Source organism: Agelaius phoeniceus, chromosome 31 (assembly GCF_051311805.1).
Source record: "Agelaius phoeniceus isolate bAgePho1 chromosome 31, bAgePho1.hap1, whole genome shotgun sequence".
Classification (NCBI taxonomy): domain Eukaryota; kingdom Metazoa; phylum Chordata; class Aves; order Passeriformes; family Icteridae; genus Agelaius; species Agelaius phoeniceus.
This window is the reverse complement of record NC_135295.1, coordinates 2,692,034-2,711,796: the sequence shown is the minus strand read 5'-3', so window position 1 is coordinate 2,711,796 and position 19,763 is coordinate 2,692,034. Positions and strand designations below refer to the sequence as shown.

The 19,763-nt window shown below is 61.8% G+C and overlaps 1 protein-coding gene across 1 annotated transcript; it reads right to left on the bottom strand.

The window, feature by feature from the left end:
- Window positions 1-3,860: 3,860 nt before the first annotated feature.
- On the bottom strand, window positions 3,861-18,362 carry NTRK1 (neurotrophic receptor tyrosine kinase 1). The gene is made up of 17 exons (XM_054654264.2): window positions 18,175-18,362; window positions 16,608-16,682; window positions 15,224-15,295; window positions 14,706-14,774; window positions 14,254-14,408; window positions 14,000-14,160; window positions 13,746-13,872; window positions 13,328-13,657; window positions 13,098-13,115; window positions 12,904-12,962; window positions 12,329-12,431; window positions 11,842-11,988; window positions 11,621-11,751; window positions 11,375-11,547; window positions 6,308-6,548; window positions 5,798-5,956; window positions 3,861-4,282 (listed from the first exon to the last, which is right to left on the bottom strand). Exons 1-17 carry the CDS (start codon window positions 18,360-18,362, stop codon window positions 4,097-4,099), a joined length of 2,394 nt encoding a protein of 797 aa, XP_054510239.2. The 3' UTR covers window positions 3,861-4,096.
- Between the last annotated feature and the right edge of the window lie 1,401 nt (window positions 18,363-19,763).

Genomic DNA, 19,763 nt, shown 5'->3' with positions numbered 1-19,763 from the left:
CCAGCCACAGCATCCCTGCATCCCAGGGACACATCATTCCTGCATCCCAACAGCCTGGGCACAGCATCCCTGCATCCCAGGACAGCATCCCTGCATCCCAACACCCTGGGCACAGCATCCCTGCATCCCAACAGCCTGGGCACAGCATCCCTGCATCCCAGGGACATACCATCCCTGCATCCCAACAGTCTGGGCACAGCATCCCTGCATCACAACATCCCAGCCACAGCATCCCTGCATCCCAGGGACACATCATTCCTGCATCCCAGCACCCTGGGCACAGCATCCCTGCATCCCAGAGACACATCATTCCTGCATCCCAACAGTCTGGGCACAGCATCCCTGCATCCCAACATCCCTGGGCACAGCATCCCTGCATCCCAGGACAGCATCCCTGCATCCCAACAGCCTGGGCACAGCATCCCTGCATCTCAGCACCCTGGGCACAGCATCCCTGCATCCCCCCAACATCCCTGGGCACAGCATCCCTGCATCCCAGGACATCATCCCTGCATCCCAACACCCTGGGCACAGCATTCCTGCATCCCAGGGACACATCATTCCTGCATCCCCATCCTGTGTCCCTGGCACACCATCCCTGCATCCCAGCCACAGCATCCCTGCATCCCAGAGACACATCATCCCTGCATCCCAACAACGCAGGACATCATCCCTGCATTCCAACACCCTGGGCACAGCATCCCTGCATCCCAGGGACACAGAATCCCAGGACATCCTCCATGCATCCCAGCATTCTGGGCAGAGCATCCCTGCATCCCAACATCCCAGGATACCATTCCTTCATCCCAGCATCCCAGGATGTCATCCCTGCATCCCAACATCCTGGGTACATCATTCCTGCATCCCAGGGACACATCATCCCTGCATCTCAGGATATCATCCCTGCATCCCAACATCCCAGGATATCATCCCTGCATCCCAACATCCCAGGATATCATCCCTGCATCCCAGGGACATCATCCCTGCATCCCAGGATATCCAAACATCCTGGGCACATCATCCCTGCATCCCAGGGACACGTCATCCCTGCATCCCCAAATCTCAGATGCATATCTCCCCCCCATCCCAGGCACAGTGTTCCCCCCATCCTGGGCACACAGCATCTCCACATTTTAGGATCCTGGGCACACCCCAGGGCTGCAGGCACGAGTCACCCCCTCACCCGAGACACCCTAGGATCCCTGGCTGTGTGTTCCCCTGCATCCCAGGATCCCTGACCACACCTCACCCCAGATCCTGGGATCACCCCCACACCTCACCCCAGATCCTGGGATCACCCCCACACCCCCGGATTCTCAGCCCTCCACCACCTCTGCATCCCAAATATCACAATTAAATCCCGGACCCCTGACCAGCTCCCCTCATCCAGCGATCCCCGTGTCCCCACGTGTTCCCCCGACCCCGGGACCCCCGGGCAGGCAGCTCAGCACCGCGGGCCCCCTTGCCCAGCTGCCCCCCACCCCCAGCACACATTAGCGGCTCCCGAGGCGCCGTTAATTGCTCTGCTCGTTACAGGAACAGCTCTAATCACTCACAACGATTTTCACATCCCAGGGAGACCCGGCTGCCCGCCCCCCTCGCCGTTCCTCTCCCGGGGTCTCCATTAGGATCGAGCCCACCCGCAGCTGGGGCTCCCCCAAAACGGCGTTTCCCGGAGCAGGGCTGGGAATGGGGAACGTGGGGGCTGCGGTGCCCTGGAATGGGAGAGGATATTGGAGATGGGACGAGCTGGGGACATCCGGAGCTGGGGATCTGCCGGGGAAGTGACCCCTCCCTCCAATGCTTTTTAAGGCGTCCCCAGGGCAGGGAGGGGAAATATTGCTCGGGGACATTCCAGGGGCACTTCAGTGCTGAGATGCCTTTGCAGCCCCCCCGGGACCCCCAGAGGCGGAGAGGAGCGAGACCCCCGAGTGCCCTTTGGTGTGGCTGGGGCTGTGCAGAGCCCATCGCTCCCAGTGCCGGCATCCAGCTGCATCCTCAGCTCTCCCAAAGCCACCCCTGATCCTCTTAGAGCGGACCTGGGGTCCCCTTAGGAGCTTTTGGGGACCCTCTAAAGGGCAAACCCAACCCTGCCATGCTCGGAGCTGGTGGCACCAGGGCGCGGGAGGGTGGCACAGGCAGGGCAGGATGAAGCAGAATCGGGCAGGAGGGGACCCCAAACACATCTCTGAGCCTCTTAGGGTCCCCTTAGGAGCTTTTGGGATGGAGCGGGACCTTCTAAAGAGCAAACCCAACCCTGCCATGATCAGAGCACCAGGGTGAGGGAGGGTGGCACAGGCAGGGCAGGATGTGAGTGGCGATGCAGAACGGAGCAGAATCGGGCCCGGGGAGCCCCAGCCCCGCCGAAAGCGGGTGAGCAGGGCCAGGCCCCGGTGCCGCTGGGGCGGCAGCCTCGCCGGGGAGCGGAGCCGTTAATTACCTCATTGCCAGAGTCCATTACCGCTCCCCCCGGAGCACTGAAATGGAGAAACTTGGCGAGGAGGGAGGGGCTGGGGGGGATAAAATCGATCGCGGGGTGAACCTTAACTCTTCCCTGCCCGCTCGGAGGGGGAAACTGAGGCACGGCCACGCCATGAAGGAATCTGAGGCACAGAGGCAGGGAAGCCCACCCTGTTTGGAGAGGGGGTGTCACCACCACGCACGGTCCTTTTGGGGCATTGGGCTGCGGCAATCTCCAGCACGGGGCTGGAAAAGCTCAAGGTTGTAATCTAGTTCCTTCCTCAAATTAGATAAGAGGGAAAAAAAGGCCATAAATCAGCGTGGGCAGCGATTAGAGACCCCAAGGAAGCAGCTGGGGGGCTCTGCCAGCCGGGCTGGGCTCCAGCAGAGCCAGACCTGCCCATGCCAGGGCCCCATTTCCCAGGGCAGGACCCTCAGCAAAGGTCCAGGAGAGCCAGAGGGGCCTGACCTGGGATGAATGAATTACAGGCTGGGAGCTCCCCTCTCCTCCAGTTGTCGTTGTGCCACAGCAGCCACAGGGCACAGCCAGGTGCCACGACAGCCCCAAACCCCAGCACAGCCCCCCCTGACCGCTCCCACCTCGTGCCGTGCCTCAGTTTCCCCCGCGACCTCGCTTCCCTCCTGCTTATCTTGGGTCACAGGGGGTAACAAAGGAGCTGCCAGGGCTCTGCCTGTGCTGCCTAATTATCCAGATGAAATCAATTCAGCTCCATTATGGTCAAATCCAGGTCTCAACCATTACCAAGGCGGCTGGAGAGCCTGAGGAAGGATGATGGAGTGGATGCTACAGGGCATGTGATAACCCCTGGTTCCGAGGAGAGGACACACAGAAGGGGGGATGTCACTCTTTTGGGGGGGATGGGTGTTGGCTTTGTGCTGCAAAGTCCCATCCTCCACCTGGAGAGCCCTTGGCAAGGAGGCTCCCTGGGCCAGGGTGTGGCACAGGAATCCCTGGAGCGATGCCCGAGCCCAAACCACCCCTGGGTGGGCTGGGGATGGGGGCACCATCCCTGCCCCGGGCCTTGGGTACAGCACACAGCATCCCAGACATGAGTGAGCCTTGACCCACACCCTGGGAGGATCCCTGGCACAGCACCTCCCCTCCAGCTCCTCTCCCCCAGCCAGGGCAGCTTCCCTGATGTGAAAAGCCCCTTTTTTCACCCCAAAATGCCCCCATCCCTCCTGCCCAGCTGACAGCCTGGAGCACGCAGGGGGAGTGCAGGGGAGACACAGTTTATTAGTGACTGGTTTTGCTGCAGAGAAGGTGGGCACAGGGCAATCCCAACTCCCCTGGGAGAGCTGAGCCCCCCCAGCTCCTCCCCGTGCTGGGCTCTCCCAGCTCTGCCCCCCCTGAGCCAACCCACATCAGCCAAGAGCCTCCATCCTGGCACTGTGGGAGTGCCAAGGAGCCAAACCAGGGGTGCCACAGCCCTGGGGGAGTCCCCCAGCCCCCTCCCCTGCCCAGGAATGGGCTGGCATTTTGCACTATAAATAAGATTTCAGGCTTCTCCCTCCTCGGGGCATCAGTCCAGGGCTGTGAGGGGCAAAGCCGTGCCCCGGGCAGCGGGGCAGGCAGGGGAACAGCAGGGAGCAGAGGGTGCCTGGGGGTCCCCACTCAGCCCAGGATGTCCAGATAGACAGGGGGTGTCTTGACGAGGGCCTGGAGGCGGCTGTGGATCTCCTTGATGGGCTGGCGCTGCTGGGGCTCCCTGTGCCAGCAGCTCTGCATGATGGCGTAGACCTCGGAGGGGCACGTGCGGGGCCGCTCCAGCTCCCGGCCCTGCGTGATGCACTCGATGGCCTGCAGGAACAGGGGGGACATGGGAGCCCTGCCCTGGGTACCCCCAGGGGCTGTCACCGTCCTCCTTGCCTGCTTTGGGGCTGTCACCGTCCTCCTTGCCTGCTTTGGGTACCCCAGGGGCTGTCACCATCCTCCTTGCCTGCTTTGGGGCTGTCACCATCCTCCTTGCCCCACTCTGGGGGTGTCACCATCCTCCCTGCCCCACTCTGGGGCTGTTACCATCCTCCTTGCCCTGTTCTGGGCACCCCAGGGGCTGTCACCATCCTCCTTGCCTGCTTTGGGTATCCCCAGAGGCTGTCACCATCCTCTCTGCCCAGCTCTGGGGCTGTCACTGTCCTCCTTGCCTGCTTTGGGTATCCCCAGGGGCTGTCACCATCCTCCTTGCCTGCTTTGGGGCTGTCACCATCCTCCTTGCCCTGTTCTGGGCACCCCAGGGGCTGTCACCATCCTCCTTGCCCTGCTTTGGGGCTGTTACCATCCTCCCTGCCCTACTCAGGGGTCTGTCACCATCCTCCTTGCCCCACTCTGGGCACCCCCAGGGCCTGTTACCATCCTCTCTGCCCAGCTCTGGGGCTGTTACCATCCTCTTTGCCTGCTTTGAGGCTGTTACCATCCTCTTTGCCCCACTCTGGGTAGCCCCAGGGGCTGTTACCATCCTCCTTCCCCCACTCTGGGTCTGTTACCATCGTCCCTGCCCCACTCTGGTACCCCCAGGGTCTGTCACCATCCTCCTTGCCCTGCTCTGGGTACCCCAGGGGCTGTTAGCATCATCTTTGCCCCACTCTGGGTACCCCTGAGGGGCTGTTACCATTCTCCCTGCCCCGCTTTGGGGGTGCTACCATCCTCCTTGACCTGTTCTGAGTATGCCTGGGGGCTGTTACCATCCTCCTTCCCCTGCTCTGGGGGTGTCACCATCCTCCCTGCCCCACTCTGGGGCTGTCACCATCCTCCCTGCCCCACTCTAGCGTCTGTTACCATCCTCCTTCCCCCACTCTGAGGCTGTTAGAGGTACCCCAGGGGCTGTCACCATCCTCTCTGCCCAGCTCTGGGGCTGTCACCATCCTCCTTGCCCCACTCTGGTACCCCCAGGGTCTGTTACCATCCTCCCTGCCCTACTCAGGGGTCTGACACCATTCTCCTTGCCCTGCTCTGGGGCTGTTACCATCGTCCCTGCCCCACTCTGGGTACCCCCAGGATCTGTCACCATCCTCTCTGCCCCACTCTGGATGCTGTCACCATCCTCCTTGCCCCACTCTGGATGCTGTCACCATCCCCCCTGCCCCACTCTGGGTACCCCAGGGGCTGTCACCATCCTCCCTGCCCTGCTCTAGGGCTGTCACCATCCTCCTTCCCCCACTCTGGATGCTGTTACCATCCTCCCTGCCCCACTCTGGATGCTGTCACCATCCTCCCTGCCCCACTCTGGTACCCCCAGGGTCTGTTACCATCCTCCTTGCCCCACTCTGGGTACTCCCAGGGGGTTTTTGTCATCCTCCTTGCCCGCCGCTCGCTCACCTCAGTGTTGGAGAGTTGGTACCAGGGCTGCTTCCCGTAGGTGAAGATCTCCCAGAGCACCACGCCGAAGCTCCAGATGTCGCTCTCGGTGGTGAATTTGCGGTACAGGATGCTCTCAGGAGGCATCCAGCGGATGGGCAGCATGGTCCTGCCCCCCACCTGCCCACAGCAGGGCTGTCAGCACGGCAGGGACCCTCCTGTTTCCCTTCCCTCATCCCTTAAGCCCCAGGTTTGATGTAAGGAGGAAATTTTTTACTCTGAGGGCGGTGATGCCCAGAGAAGCTGCGGCTGCCCCATCCCTGGAGATGCTCAAGGTCAGGATTTGGAGCGAGCCACCTGCTCTTTTGGAAAGCATCCCTGCAGGTTGAGCTGGATGGCTTCCAAGCATCCTTTCCAACCCATTCTGTGGTTAAATATGGATGTGAGGAGAAGGGGTGGGAGGCAGCAGCCACGAGGGAAATTGAGTGTGGTCTCCCAGCACAACCCAGAGAGGAAGAGGGAGCAGCTCACCCGGTAATAGTCGGTGCTGTAGATATCCCGGGACATGCCGAAATCCCCGATCTTCACCACCAGCTCGTGGCCCACCAGGCAGTTGCGGGTGGCCAGGTCGCGGTGCACGAAGTGGAGGGAGGCCAGGTACACCATGCCCGAGGCGATCTGCGTGGCGATGTGCAGCATGTGCCCCAGCGCCAGCGGGCCCCGCGCCCGCCCCGCGCCCTGCTCCAGGATCTTGGCATCGGGGCCGTGGGACCTGCGGGGCACAGGGGCCGATTGGGGTGTGGGGTGGGTGGGAGGGAGCACAACTTCCCAATTTTCTACAAAATTCCCATTTTTCCTGGGAAGGCAGTGAGTCCCTGTGCCCTGCGCCCTGCTCCAGGATCTTGGCATTGGGGCCGTGGGACCTGCGGGGCACAGGGGCTACTTGGAGCATGGGGTGGGTGGGAGAGACGCTGTGCTGCCTTGTGGCTGCAGCTTTCATCATGGAGAGCAGCAAGCACAACTTCCCAATTTTCCAAAAGATTCCCAATTTTCCAAAAAATTCCCATTTTTCCTGGGAAGGCAGTGAGCCCCACAGCTGCCCTGCGCCCTGCTTTTGGATCTTGGCATCGGGGCCGTGGGATCTGTGGGGCACAGGGGCTGATTGGGGCGTGGGGTGGGTGGGAGGGAGCACAGTTTCCCGATTTTCCACAAAATTCCCATTTTTCCAAAGAATTCCCATTTTTCCTGGGAAGGCAGTGAGCCCCGCGCCCGCCCCGCGCCCTGATCCAGGATCTTGGCATCGGGGCCGTGGGACCTGCGGGGCACAGGGGCCAATTGGGGCGTGGGGTGGGTGGGAGGGAGCACAACTTCCCGATTTCCAAAGAATTCCCATTTTTCCTGGGAAGGCAGTGAGCCCCGCGCCTGCCCCGCACCCTGCTCCAGGATCTTGGCATCGGGGCCGTGCGACCTGTGGGGCACAGGCGCCGATTGGGGTGTGGGGTGGGTGGGAGGGAGCACAGTTTCCCGATTTTCCAAAGAATTCCCATTTTTCCTGGGAAGGCAGCGAGCCCACAGCTGCCCTGTGCCCTGCTTCGGGATCTTGGCATCGGGGCTGAGGGATCTGTAGGGGACAGGGGCTGATTGGGGTGTGGGGTGGGTGGGAGGGAGCACAACTTCCCAATTTTCCACAAAATTCCCATTTTTCCAAAGAATTCCCATTTCTCCTGGGAAGGCAGTGAGCCCCGCGCCCGCCCCGCGCCCTGCTCCAGGATCTTGGCATCGGGGCCGTGGGACCTGCGGGGCACAGGGGCCAATTGGGGCGTGGGGTGGGTGGGAGGGAGCACAACTTCCCAATTTTCCAAAAAATTCCCATTTTTCCTGGGAAGGCAGTGAGCCCCGCGCCCGCCCCGCGCCCTGCTCCAGGATCTTAGCATCGGGGCCGTGGGACCTGCGGGGGCACAGGCGCCGATTGGGGCGTGGGGTGGGTGGGAGAGAGCACAACTTTCCAGTTTTCCACAAAATTCCAGTTTTTCCTGGGAAGGCAGTGAGCCCCGCGCCCACCCCGCGCCCGCCCCGCGCCCTGCTCCAGGATCTTGGCATCGGGGCCGTGGGACCTGCGGGGGCACAGGGGCTGATTGGGGCGTGGGGTGGGTGGGAGGGAGCACAACTTCCCATTTTTCCAAAGAATTCCCATTTTTCCTAGGAAGGCAGCGAGCCCAACAGCTGCCCCGGGCTCTGCTCCAGGATCTTGGCATCCGGGCTGAGGGATCTGTGGGGCACAGGGGCTGCTTGGAGTGTGGGGTGGGTGGGAGAGATGCTGTGCTGCCTTGTGGCTGCAGCTTTCATCATGGAGAGCAGCAGGCACAATTTCCCGATTTTCCAAAGAATTCCCATTTTTCCTGGGAAAGCAGAGAGTCCCCAGGCCCTGCTCCGGGATCTTGGCATCAGGGCTGTGGGATCTGTGGGGCACACGGGCTGATTGGGGTGTGGGGTGGGTGGGAGGGAGCACAATTTCCCGATTTTCCAAAAAATTCCCATTTTCCAAAGAATTCCCATTTTTCCTGGGAAGGCAGTGAGTCCCTGTGCCTTGAGCCCTGCTTCGGGATCTTGGCATTGGGGTTGTGGGATCTGCGGGGCACAGGGGCCGATTGGGGCGTGGGGTGGGTGGGAGGGAGCACAACTTCCCAATTTTCCAAAGAATTCCCATTTTTCCAAAGAATTCCCATTTTTCCAAAGAGTTCCCATTTTTCCTGGGAAGGCAGCGAGCCCAACAGCTGCCTCGGGCTCTGCTCCAGGATCTTGGCATCCGGGCTGAGGGATCTGTGGGGCACAGGGGCTGCTTGGAGCGTGGGGTGGGTGGGAAAGAGGCTGTGCTGCCTCATCACAGAGAACAGCGGGCACAACTTCCCAATTTTCCACAAAATGCCCGTTTTTCCTGGGAAGGCAGTGAGAAGCACAGAATCACAGGGTTGGGAGAGGCCTTCAAGATCATTGAGACCAACCCAGCCCCAGCACCTCAACTAAACCCTGGCACCCAGTGCCACATCCAGGCTTTGTTAAACACACCCAGGGATGGTGACTCCAGCACCACACAGAGAGAAGGAGAGAAAACAATTATTATCTCTATTGAGATAATAATTGTAATAATATTGTAATAATATTGATCCCGTTTTTGCACATGTGGAATGTGTTATGGAGATTGTTTACCCAAAGTGATATTGGACACGGGTGAAAGTTGTTTTGAGTGATTAGCAGTCACTCAAAGCTGTGTCTGACTGTGTGGAGACAGTCATGGGTTTTTCTTTAGTGCAGTAAAGAAATATATAAAAATAAATAAATATATAAATATATAAATATATAAAAAATATATAAAATATATATAAATATATTAAATATATAGAAAAATATATAAAAATATATAGAAATATATAGAAATATATAGAAAAAACAGAAATATATAGAAATATATAGAAATATATAGAAAAAACAGAAATATATAGAAATATATAGAAATATATTTTTTTCTTTTTAGTATGTAATTTAGTATAGATTAGTGTAATATAGCTTAATAAAGCGATTGTTCAGCACTCTGAATCACAGAGTCAGAGCTCATTATTCACCACGTGGGTGAGGCCCTGATTTGATACTCCCTGGATGGGGGAAAGGGGTAAAAGTAAAGGGCTGGTACATGGGGAAAGGTGTTCATGTGTGTCCAGGGAAGGGCAAGCACCGGTGTTCACACGCACCAGAGAAGAGTGTGCACGTGTGTGTGTGTGTGTGTGCACACGTGGGGGAGGCACCCATGCCTTGGCTGCAATAAATAATGCAGGGGAGGGTGGCTGAGGAAGGGTGTGGGGTGCAGAGTGCAGCAGGGTCAGAGCACACAAACACACACACAAACACACACACAAACACACACACACATGCATGTTCATCCTCCCCTGGCATGCGGGCACGCAAGGGAGAGGCGTGGAAGGTGAGCCCACGTGTGCCAGGGAAGGGAGCGCACACACACACACACACACACACACACACACACACACACGTGTGCACAGAAGGGAACCATGCTCAAATGGTGTGTGTGCACAGGGGAGTTACACACTCACGGGGGAGAGGTGTGCGCGGGTGGGCACACCTGTGTGTGCACACGGGGTGAGGTACACACACCTTTGCACACACAGGGAGGGCACACACATGTGCATGCACACGGGGAGGGCACTCACACCTGTGCACACTCATGGGCAGGGCACACACACACTTGTGCACACACATAGGAGGGCACACATGCATGTGCACACACAGGGAGGGCACTCACACCTGTGCATGCACACAGGGAGGGCACTCACACCTGTGCACACACATAGGAGGGCACACACGCATGTGCACACACAAGGAGGGCACTCACACCTGTGCACACTCACAGGCAGGGCACACACACACTTGTGCACACACATAGGAGGGCACATATGCATGTGCATACACTGACAGGGCACACACACCTGTGCACACTCACGGGTGGGGCACACACACCTGTGCATACACAGGGGAGGGCATGCACGTGTGTGCACATGCACAGGGAGGGTACACACACATAGGCACACACACAAGGAGGGCACACACAGAGGGGAGGGCACACACACCTGTGCACACACAGAAGGAGGGCACATACGTGTGCACACACAGGGGAGGGTGCACACACACGAGGAGAGCACACACACCTGTGCACACACACGGGCAGGGCACACACACCTGTGCATGCACATAGGAGAGCACATACGTGTGCACACACAGGGGAGGGCATGCATGTGTGTGCACACACACAGGGAGGACACACGTGCATGTGCACACACATAGGAGAGCACTCACACCTGTGCACACACACAGGGAGGGCACACACACATAGGCATACACACAAGGAGGGCACTCAGACCTGTGCACACACAGGAGGGCACATACGTGTGCACACACAGGGGAGGGTGCACACACACGAGGAGAGCACACACACCTGTGCACACACACAGGGAGGGCACACACACGTGTGCACACACACGGGCCCTGCAGAAGGCAACGCGACAGGGTGGAAGGCAGCAGGTTGGCGTGCAAGGCAGCGTGCCAGGGCACACGGCCGCGTGTCAGGGCACACGGGGAGGGTGTGAAAGCAGCAGCGTGTGTGCACTGGGGCGTGCGAGCCCGGCCCGGGGCCAGCGCGGCTCCGCCCGCCCGCAGCCCTCGGTGCCTTTGATGCGGAGCGCGGCTGACAGCCCGGCCCGGGCGGCCGTGGCCGGGGGCTGGGGGAGCTCTGCTCGGCAGAACCATTAATGCCAACTCCCATAACAATAATCATAAAAGCCACGTCTCAGAGCTCCTCGCGCGGCCACTAAAGCGATGCCTCTGGCAGCCCCCCCCGTCTAGCAGCAATACCTGGGGGGGCAATCGAAAAGTCTCTGCTTATTCCAGCTGATGGCCAATCTCTCTCTATTTAAGCCTCTCAGACAGCTAATCTAATCAATATTGCAAGGAGGGCTGCATTAGCAGGGAGCAGGCTGGCTGCTCTGATGGAGAGGCAGATGGGGGGCTCCTGTCCCCCCCCTGTCCCACCTGAGGAAGCGGTTGAGGTCGCCGTGTTTCATGTACTCGAAGACCATGATGAGGGGCTCGCCCTCCGTGCACACGCCGTAGAACTTGACGATGTGTTCGTGCTGCAGCACTGTCAGCAGCTCGGCCTCGCGCTGGAAATCCAAGCGGGCGCTTTCTGTCGCCTCCTTCAGCGCCTGCGGGGACACGGCATCAGTGACACCCCCCAGGGACCCCCTCAGCACCCCCACATCCTGCCCCCCTCCTCACCTTCACGGCCACCAGCATCTTCTCCTGCTCCGGGAGGAGGTTGTAGCACTCGGCCAAGAAAACCTTCCCGAAGGCGCCCTCGCCCAGCTCCCACTTGAGCACGATGTCCCTCCTCTGTACATGGTGCACGCCTGGGGGGACCCCCACCCGTCAGTGCCCCCCGGCCCCGGTGTGAGCATTGAGGGGTGCTCAGGGACCACAGTCCCCAGCCCAAGCCTTACAGGCGTTGCAGAAATACTGGGGGTTCTCGATGAAGTTGCTCTTCAGCCCCTCCAGCTTGCTCTCGGCCGAGGAAAGGGGGCTGCTGCCCAGGTTCATGAAGTGCAGGGACATGGCCAGGTCATCCTCTTGGGCCAGCACGGCTGAGCCTTGTGGGGACAAGGACAAGGCCATCAGGGGGTCCCCCAGCTCTCCTCCCTCCAGCCTGTGCAACCAGTGCCAGGCTCTGCCGAGCATCCCCCTGCTCGTCCGGCCCCCGGGGGCCAGGCAGCCCGATCAAAACCATTTAGAGGCTGAATCCATTCCAGGAGTGAATTAGCAGCTGCTGCCCGCGCTCCCGGGGGAGCCAGCACCTCTCCACGGGTGTCCCCCCACCCACAGCCCCTCTTCCCACACCTGTGACCCAAGCCAGGTGCCACAGGGATGTGGGGACCGGGCTGTCCCCGTGTCACAGCCCCAGTATTGAGTCGCCAGGCTGGGGGCACTCACGGTTAATGCCAAACTTGGAGCGGCGCCCGCACTTGTTGAGCAGGATGAGCATGACAGAGAGGGAGAGGCAGGCGAACACAGCCAGAGCCACGGCCACCGAGACCTGCTGGAGCAAGGACAGAGATCCCACCAGCTCCCACCAGCTCCCACCAGGTCCCTTTTCTCAGCCCGTGGGATGGGAACAAACCCGTGAGATGGTGACAATCCCCAGGAGGGGCCACAGGGGAAACTGAGGCACTGAGAGTCTGTCCTTCATCCCCATTGTATAACCCACATCCCCTGAGTGCTGGTTTGGCCACCAAGACCTGCTGGCAGCAAGGACAGAGATCAGGACCAGGTCCCACCAGGTCCCACCACATCCCTTTTCTCAGCCCATGGGATGGGAACAAACCCGTGAGATGGTGACAATCCCCAGGAGGGGCCACAGGGGAAACTGAGGCACTGAGAGTCTGTCCTTCATCCCCATTGTATATCCCACATCCCCTGAGTGTGGTTTGGCTGTCCCCAGGGGATTTGTGCCACCCTCTTGCAGGTGTCCTGGTCCCCCCATCCCACACTGCAGAGCATCTCCTCACCCCAAACGTGTGCTCATCTGTGGTCTCCACAGGCCCCTCCAATGAGCTGTTCCTGGTGCCTGGAGCAGGGAGAAGGTGCAGGGTGAGTGTGGGGTCTCAATCCCCCCAAAATGGCCCTGGAAGGACCTGGGCACTCCCAGGATGGGTGGAATGCCCAGTTTAAGGGAGCTGGGGCAGCAATCCTGGCCACTCACCCAGTGGGGACAGAGACACTGGAGCAGCCCAAAGAGAGAGAAAGGAGAAACATTTGTTATTCCTCAGGTGGGAGCAGCCCACCCTTCCCCCTCTCATCCTTGGGGGAAACTGAGGCACACCAGGGCTGGTGTAGACAACAGGCAGAGCCCAGTACAACCCATGCAGGTGTGACACAGCTCCTCGGTGAGATGGGGGACACCCCAGGCAGCCCCTGGCAGCCGGCACCTACCGGGGATGGGCTCCTCGGGGCTGAAGCTGAAGGGGTTGTCCATGAAGCGCACCTGGACGCTGCGGGAGGCCCAGCCCAGGGCGTTCTCCACCACCAGGGTGTAGTTGCCGTTGTTGACGTGGGTGGGACGGTTGAGCTGGAGGCAGCCGTGGAGGACGGTGGAGTTGTGCTCGTACTCCATGATGAGGGTGTGGATGTAGAGCCCCTCCTTCAGGGCCGTGCTGTTGAACAGCCAGTGGATGTCGGGCACGGGGTTGCCATCCACGGAGAAGGGGATGCACCAGGAATGCCGGGGGATGGCTGTGTCCAGCAGCAGGATCACGGGGGGAACTGGGACAGACAGGGCTGGGTGGGTTCCTGAGCCAGACCCCCCCAGCCAGCCCCCAGCCCCCAGCCCAGCCCCTTCTGGATTCCTCACAGGTGACGTTCAGCACCACGCTGGCCTCTGCCAGCCCCGCCACGTTCTCTGCCCGGCACATCAGCTCCTTGTGGTTGAGCTGGGAGGAGACGTTGCTGATCTCCAGGACGATCTCCCAGTCTGAGAGCTGCAGGGAACACCGGGGGTGAGCAGATGCTGCCTCCCAAGCCCGGCCAGCTCCTGCATCCCCCCGTGCCCACCCCACCAGGGAGAGGGTGCTGGGGGGGTCAGCGCTGCTGGGAGGCTGAGCTTGCCTTGGTGACAGCGAGCAGCTCGGGTCCCACCTCGGGGACCACCTCGGGGACCACCCACTCGCCGGTGGCCGCTGGGCTGGCGCTGATGTGACAGGTGAGGTTGACGCTGTCCCCTTGGCTCAGCACCACCTCGGGGGGCTCGATGTGGACACTCGGGGGGTCTGCAAGGGCAGGAGGGGTGAGCCAGGTGTGTCCCTGTGTCCCTGCCATGCCCAGGCTCAGGACAGGGGACACAGCCATGGCCGGGCACGTACCACAGGCGTGGAGAGCCTGGCTGCCCAGGGCCACGGGCACGCTGCCCTCCCAGCAGAGCAGGGATTGGTTCCCCAGCTCGGCCCGGCTGCTGTTGTGCCACAGCTGCAGCCAGCGGAGCCCACAGGAGCAGTTGAAGGGATTTCCTACCAAGATGCTGAGCAGGGAAGAGAACATGGGATCAGAAGGACTCCAGGCCCCACAGGTCTGTGTGTGTGTCCCAGCAGAGTCAGCCTAGGCTGCACCTGGGCACTCCCAGCCTCCGGCTTTGTGTCACACATGCCCCATGTGCCAGCCCTGCCCCTGTCCCCACACCCGTGGATGTGAGAGCCACCATCTCACTGAGCACCTCACCATCTCACTGCGTCCCCAGCTCTGCCTCTGTGTCACTTGAGGGGCACATCCCCAGTGGGAGATGCTCCACACCCACCTCCCCCCCTCTCTCATCACTCACAGCTCTTGCAGGGGCAGATGCCAGAAGGTTTTCCAGGAAAGGCTTTGCAGTGCATTGGAGGAGAGATTCCTGTCGGGAGAGCCCCCATCAGCCACCCCTTCCCATCCAACACAGGGGCTGGTGGCACGGGGCAGCCCCGGGGCTGTCACACCGTGACCAAGCAAAACCAGCTCTGCCAGGCGTGCCACCAGCCCTCAGGGGGGATCCCCATGCGCCCCAGAACAGGTTCCCCCCCCGTTTTTGGGGGACCCCACCCTCCCTGGTGCGGCACAGAGCTGCCGGGGCCGGGGGGGCAGCAGCTGCCTGCATTCCTGCCCTGATCGATGTTTTCCCACTCAGCAGCAGAGCCCCCGTGCCCCCCCGGCCGGGCTGATGTGCCCGGGGGGCAGCGATGGGACACCATCGATCCTGCCCGGGCACGGGGACACGGGGAGCGGCCACCCTGCAGCGGGCACAGCCCCCGGGGCACGAACGGGAGCAGGGTGTGGAGGGAGGGGAGTGGGGAAGGGGACACTCACACGTGGCTCAGCCTGGGGCTGTCCAGGAAGGCATCGGCAGAGATGCGCTGCAGCCCCGACCTGGAGATGGTGCTGAAAGGAGGGAAGGGCTGAGCACCTGTGAGAATCTCCGCTCTGGGGACCTCCCCCTCCACCAGCCCTTCCCTCCCCTCATTTTCCCGTGCAGGGAGCCCATCCCCGGAGTGCTCACAGGTTCTCTGCTCTGGGATTGTCCCCTGTGACTCCTGGCAATGGGATGGGGCTCTGGGGATCCTCCTGTCCACCCCCCTCATTTCCCCGTGCAGGGACCCCATCCCCGGGGTGCTCACAGGTTCTCTGCTCTGGGATTGTCCCCTGTGACTCCTGGCAATGGGATTGAGCTCTGGGGATCCTCCTGTCCACCCCCCTTGTTTCCCCTTGCAGGGACCCCATCCCCGGGGTGCTCACAGGTTCTTCATTCTGGGAGCATCTCCTGCAACTGCTTACAGTGGGGTTGAGCTCTGGGGACCTCCCCTCCACCACAGCCCTTCCCTCCCCTCATTTCCCCATTCAGGGACCCCACCCCACTGGTTCTCTGCTCTGGGAGCGATCCCTGTGACTCTGGCAGTGGGATGGAGCTCTGGGGATCCCCCCTCCACCATAGCCCTTCTCTCCCCTCATTTCCCCATTCAGGGACCCCACCCCACTGGTTCTCTGCTCTGGGATTGTCCCCTGTGACCCCTGGCAGTGGATGGAGCTCTAGGGATCCTCCTGTCCACCCCCCTCATTTCCCCGTGCAGGGACCCCATCCCCGGGGTGCTCACAGGTTCTTCATTCTGGGAGCATCTCCTGCAACTCCTTACAGTGGGATTGAGCTCTGGGGACCCCCCCTCCACCACAGCCCTTCTCTCCCCTCATTTCCCCATTCAGGGACCCCACCCCACTGGTTCTCTGCTCTGGGATTGTCCCCTGTGACTCCTGGCAATGGGATTGAGCTCTGGGGACCTTCCACTTCACCCCCCTCATTTCCCCTTGCAGGGACCCCATCCCCGGGGTGCTCACAGGTTCTTCATTCTGGGAGCATCTCCTGCAACTCTTTGCAGTGGGATTGAGCTCTGGGGACCTCCCCCTCCGCCACAGCCCTTCTCTCCCCTCATTTCCCCATTCACGGAGCCCACCCCGGGGTGCTCACTGGTTCTCTACTCTGGGAGCAATCCCTGTGACCCCTGGCAGTGGGGTGGAGCTCTGGGGATGCTCCTGTCCACCCCCCTTGTTTCTCCATTCAGGGAGCCCACCCCGGGGTGCTCACAGGTTCTCTGCTCTGGGATTGTCTCCTGTGACCCCTGGCAGTGGGATGGAGCTCTGGGGACCCTCCTGTCCACCCCTCTCATTTCCCCTTGCAGGGAGCCCACCCCGGGGTGCTCACAGGTTCCTGAGGTCCCGCAGTGTCCGGGTGTCAGCTCGGGTCAGGGTGGTGAGCGCCGGCTGGTTCTCAATGACCCTGGAAGGCAAAGGAGGGGGGTCAGGGTGGGCACAGCCCACGACCCCTCCTGCCCCAAAGAGTGAGGTGAGAGCTCTCCCACCCCCCAGGCTATGCCCACAGCCGGGGATGGGGACAAGGATGGAGCTGTGCCGCCCCACCGTGCCTCAGTTTCCCCTGGGATGAGCTGGGAAGAAGGGGGGATGGCAGCAGGTGATCCCCATGGTGCTGAGCCCCTGGTCAGTGTGAACTGTGCGGGGTCAGGGCTCAGCCAGCACCTGGAGCCCACACAGAATAAGTTTGCTGGGTCTCAGCCCCCCTCACCCTTTGGGTCCCCACCTTTTCTCTCACCCCAGGCTGTGCACTGTGACAGGGACACTGCTGTCACTGTCCCCCCACACTTTCCTCCAAGTGGGAGATGAAGAAAAGCCCCTTTGGGAGCAGGTGCAGGGTTTTTCCCTGCCCCACCCCACTCCTGTGAACCCCAAATCACGGGGGTTGGTTAATTGGGGTTCAGATCCACACCAAGGGGGTTTTGGTCCCCGTGACCCCGGTGAGGATGGGACGAGAGCAGCTGGGCTGGCTGGGGGTCTCTCAGGGACCACCATCCCCACCACCAGCCACCCCACCCCACGAGCCAGCGAACAAAGAGCTGGCAGCGCCCGTGGCGCAGCACGCGGGGAAACTGAGGCACGGAGACACCGCAGCCAGGCCCCAGCAATGCGGCACAGGCAGGGCTCTGGGGCGGGGGGAACCCAGCAATTGGGGCACTTTGGTGTCCTGCAGCACCCAGTCCCCCCAGCACCCTCCTGTCTCTGCTCGCTCCTGCCCTGGTCTCCCCACCACACATCCTGCAGCAGGGGAAGGAGTGGGAGCAGAGCAGACGCCCCAAAGCAGCAAATTTGGGGTCACACACGCCCACCCACAGGCCCCAGGGCACAGCGACAGCCCCAGGAGGATGGGGACAAGCAGCTCCCCACAGCCCTGCCCTGCCCAGCACAGTATGGGTGCTCCCTGCTGCACCCTCATTGCTGCAGGAGGGGCTGAAGAGCTGCCCCCAGCCCCTCGCTTGCTCCCTGGGGGGACGCTGCACCCCCTCACCCCATCCCAGCTCTCCCCACAGCGATCCCAGCCCATGCAGCCATCCCCGCTCCAGCCCCCGAGCAAATCACCTCCATCATCCCCATCACCGCCCAGTCCACCGGCTCTGCTACCCCCAGCCACAACCACCACCATCCCCATCGCTCCCTGCCCCTCTGCCCGCTCCCCAAAATCCCTCACTCCCAGCCCCATCACCACCACTCCCGAGCTCTGTCACCGCCAACTCCATCGCTGCTTCAGCCTCATCGCTGCATCCCTCAGCCTCGTCACCCCCAGCTCCTCCGCCTGCTCCCCGAGCTCTGGCACCCCCACCCTGAGCCGTGTCACCCCCAGCCCCACGGCGCTGTCCCATCGCTCCCCGTGGCTCTGCCCGGTGTCTGAGCTCCATCCCCCGAGCCCCGGCCCCACTCACACGTCGGTGAAGCTGCCGCTTCCCAGCAGCGAGGCCAGGCTGCTCACGGTGTCGGGCTCCCGGCAGAGCAAGATCCCGGCCCCGGGGCAGCGGCAGGGCCGGGGACAGGCACCGGCAGCGCCCGGGGCTGCCGGGGACAGCGGCAGGAGCAGCGCGGCCAGGCAGAGCCAGGCGGGCAGCGGCGGCATCGCGGGGCCGGTCCCGGTGCCGGTGCCGGTGCCGGTCCCGGTGCTGGACCCGGTGCTGCCGGTGCCGCCCTCCCTCGCACTTGCCCGGCAGCCCGAGCACGGGGCCGTGCGGGGCTTAAAAGCAAAGCACGGACCGGCCTCCCGGGAGGGGCCGGCACCGGCACCGCCCCCGGCCCGGCCCGAGACACCCCCGGCCGTGATTCACCGGCACCGGGAAGGCTCCGAGCCGGGAGAGGGAGATTCTTCACACTGGCACCGACCACGGAGCCCGTCTGTGCCCTGCCCGTGCCCTCCCTGCACGCTGGCACCCCACACCGGCACCCCCAGCCCCACTGAGCGGATCCATCCCAAAATTCCCACCAAACCCCCCAAATTCCCAGGGCACACCCGTGTACACACACACACACCCCACACCCGCTCCAGGACCTGGCTCAGGGCGGGCTGCAGTACAAGGGACAGGGGCTTATCGCCACCCCGAGGGCCACCTACTGTCCCCCGAGCTGTCGCACACCCCGACGGTGCCCCCAAACCTCCAGGCGTGACGGCTTCTCCTGGACCAAGCCCTCCCCAGCACCCCGGGGGTGCAGAGATGCTGGGGACGGGGACACGTTTGGTGGCGCAGTGGCCCTGTCCCCAGCTGTCCCCTCCTCCCCGAGGTGGGGCAGCACAGGACAGGGTTCCCCATCCCCGTTTTGTCCCCGAGCTCTCTGGGAAGCCCGTCGGGGGTGGCTCATCCCAGCGCTGAGTTCTGCACTGAGCCTTTCCCCAAGGCTCATCCCCACCGCCAGCCCCCAGCGGCACCCACGGGACCCCGATTCCTTTGGGGACACCTCCCGAGGGGCCCCACTGGACACCCCAGCACCCACACCCCCCCCCCCCCGGCAGAGCGGGCCGGTGGCTGTTGCCACATCCTCCTAAATTCCACCGCTTTGACGTTTTTCTCTCGAAACGCCCCCGGTTTGGGCACCGCAGGGCAAAGCCACAGGACGCAGATAGGGCTGGGGGGGTGGGGAGTGGGGAGCCCCTTGTGCCGCCCCCCCCGCGACCCCCCCAAGCCAGGCACTGCCGCAGCTGAGCTTCATCCCCTTTATTCGAGCTCACATTAGGCAGTGATGCCCCTTCCGTGGACCAGCACGGCCTCTGGGAAGAGACATCAGGGCAACCCCAGGCTTGTCTGAGTCCCGTGACTCAGTTTCCCCACCTGGGAAAGGTGTGGGGATCACAGGGGTTGCTGACCTGGGGAGCGACGACCAGGGCAGATCCATGGGGGACCCCAAATGTCAAACCCTGCTAACCCATTCCCATACCCACATTATCCCACCCCCCAAAATAAAAAGGAAAAATGGGTGTTCTCCTCCCATCCAGCAGCCCCCCACTCCCTCCCCCTGACTCGGAGCACCC

Bases quoted from the DNA above. Each gene is read 5' to 3' on its own strand.
- NTRK1 (XM_054654264.2), bottom strand. From the start codon at position 18,362: ATGCCGCCGCTGCCCGCCTGGCTCTGCCTGGCCGCGCTGCTCCTGCCG. The intron at 14,161-14,253 runs GTACGTGCCCGG...CTGCCCTTGCAG, and splicing joins CCAGGCTCTCCACGCCTGTG to ACCCCCCGAGTGTCCACATC. The intron at 11,989-12,328 runs GTGAGTGCCCCC...TGTCCCCACAAG, and splicing joins CTCCAAGTTTGGCATTAACC to GCTCAGCCGTGCTGGCCCAA.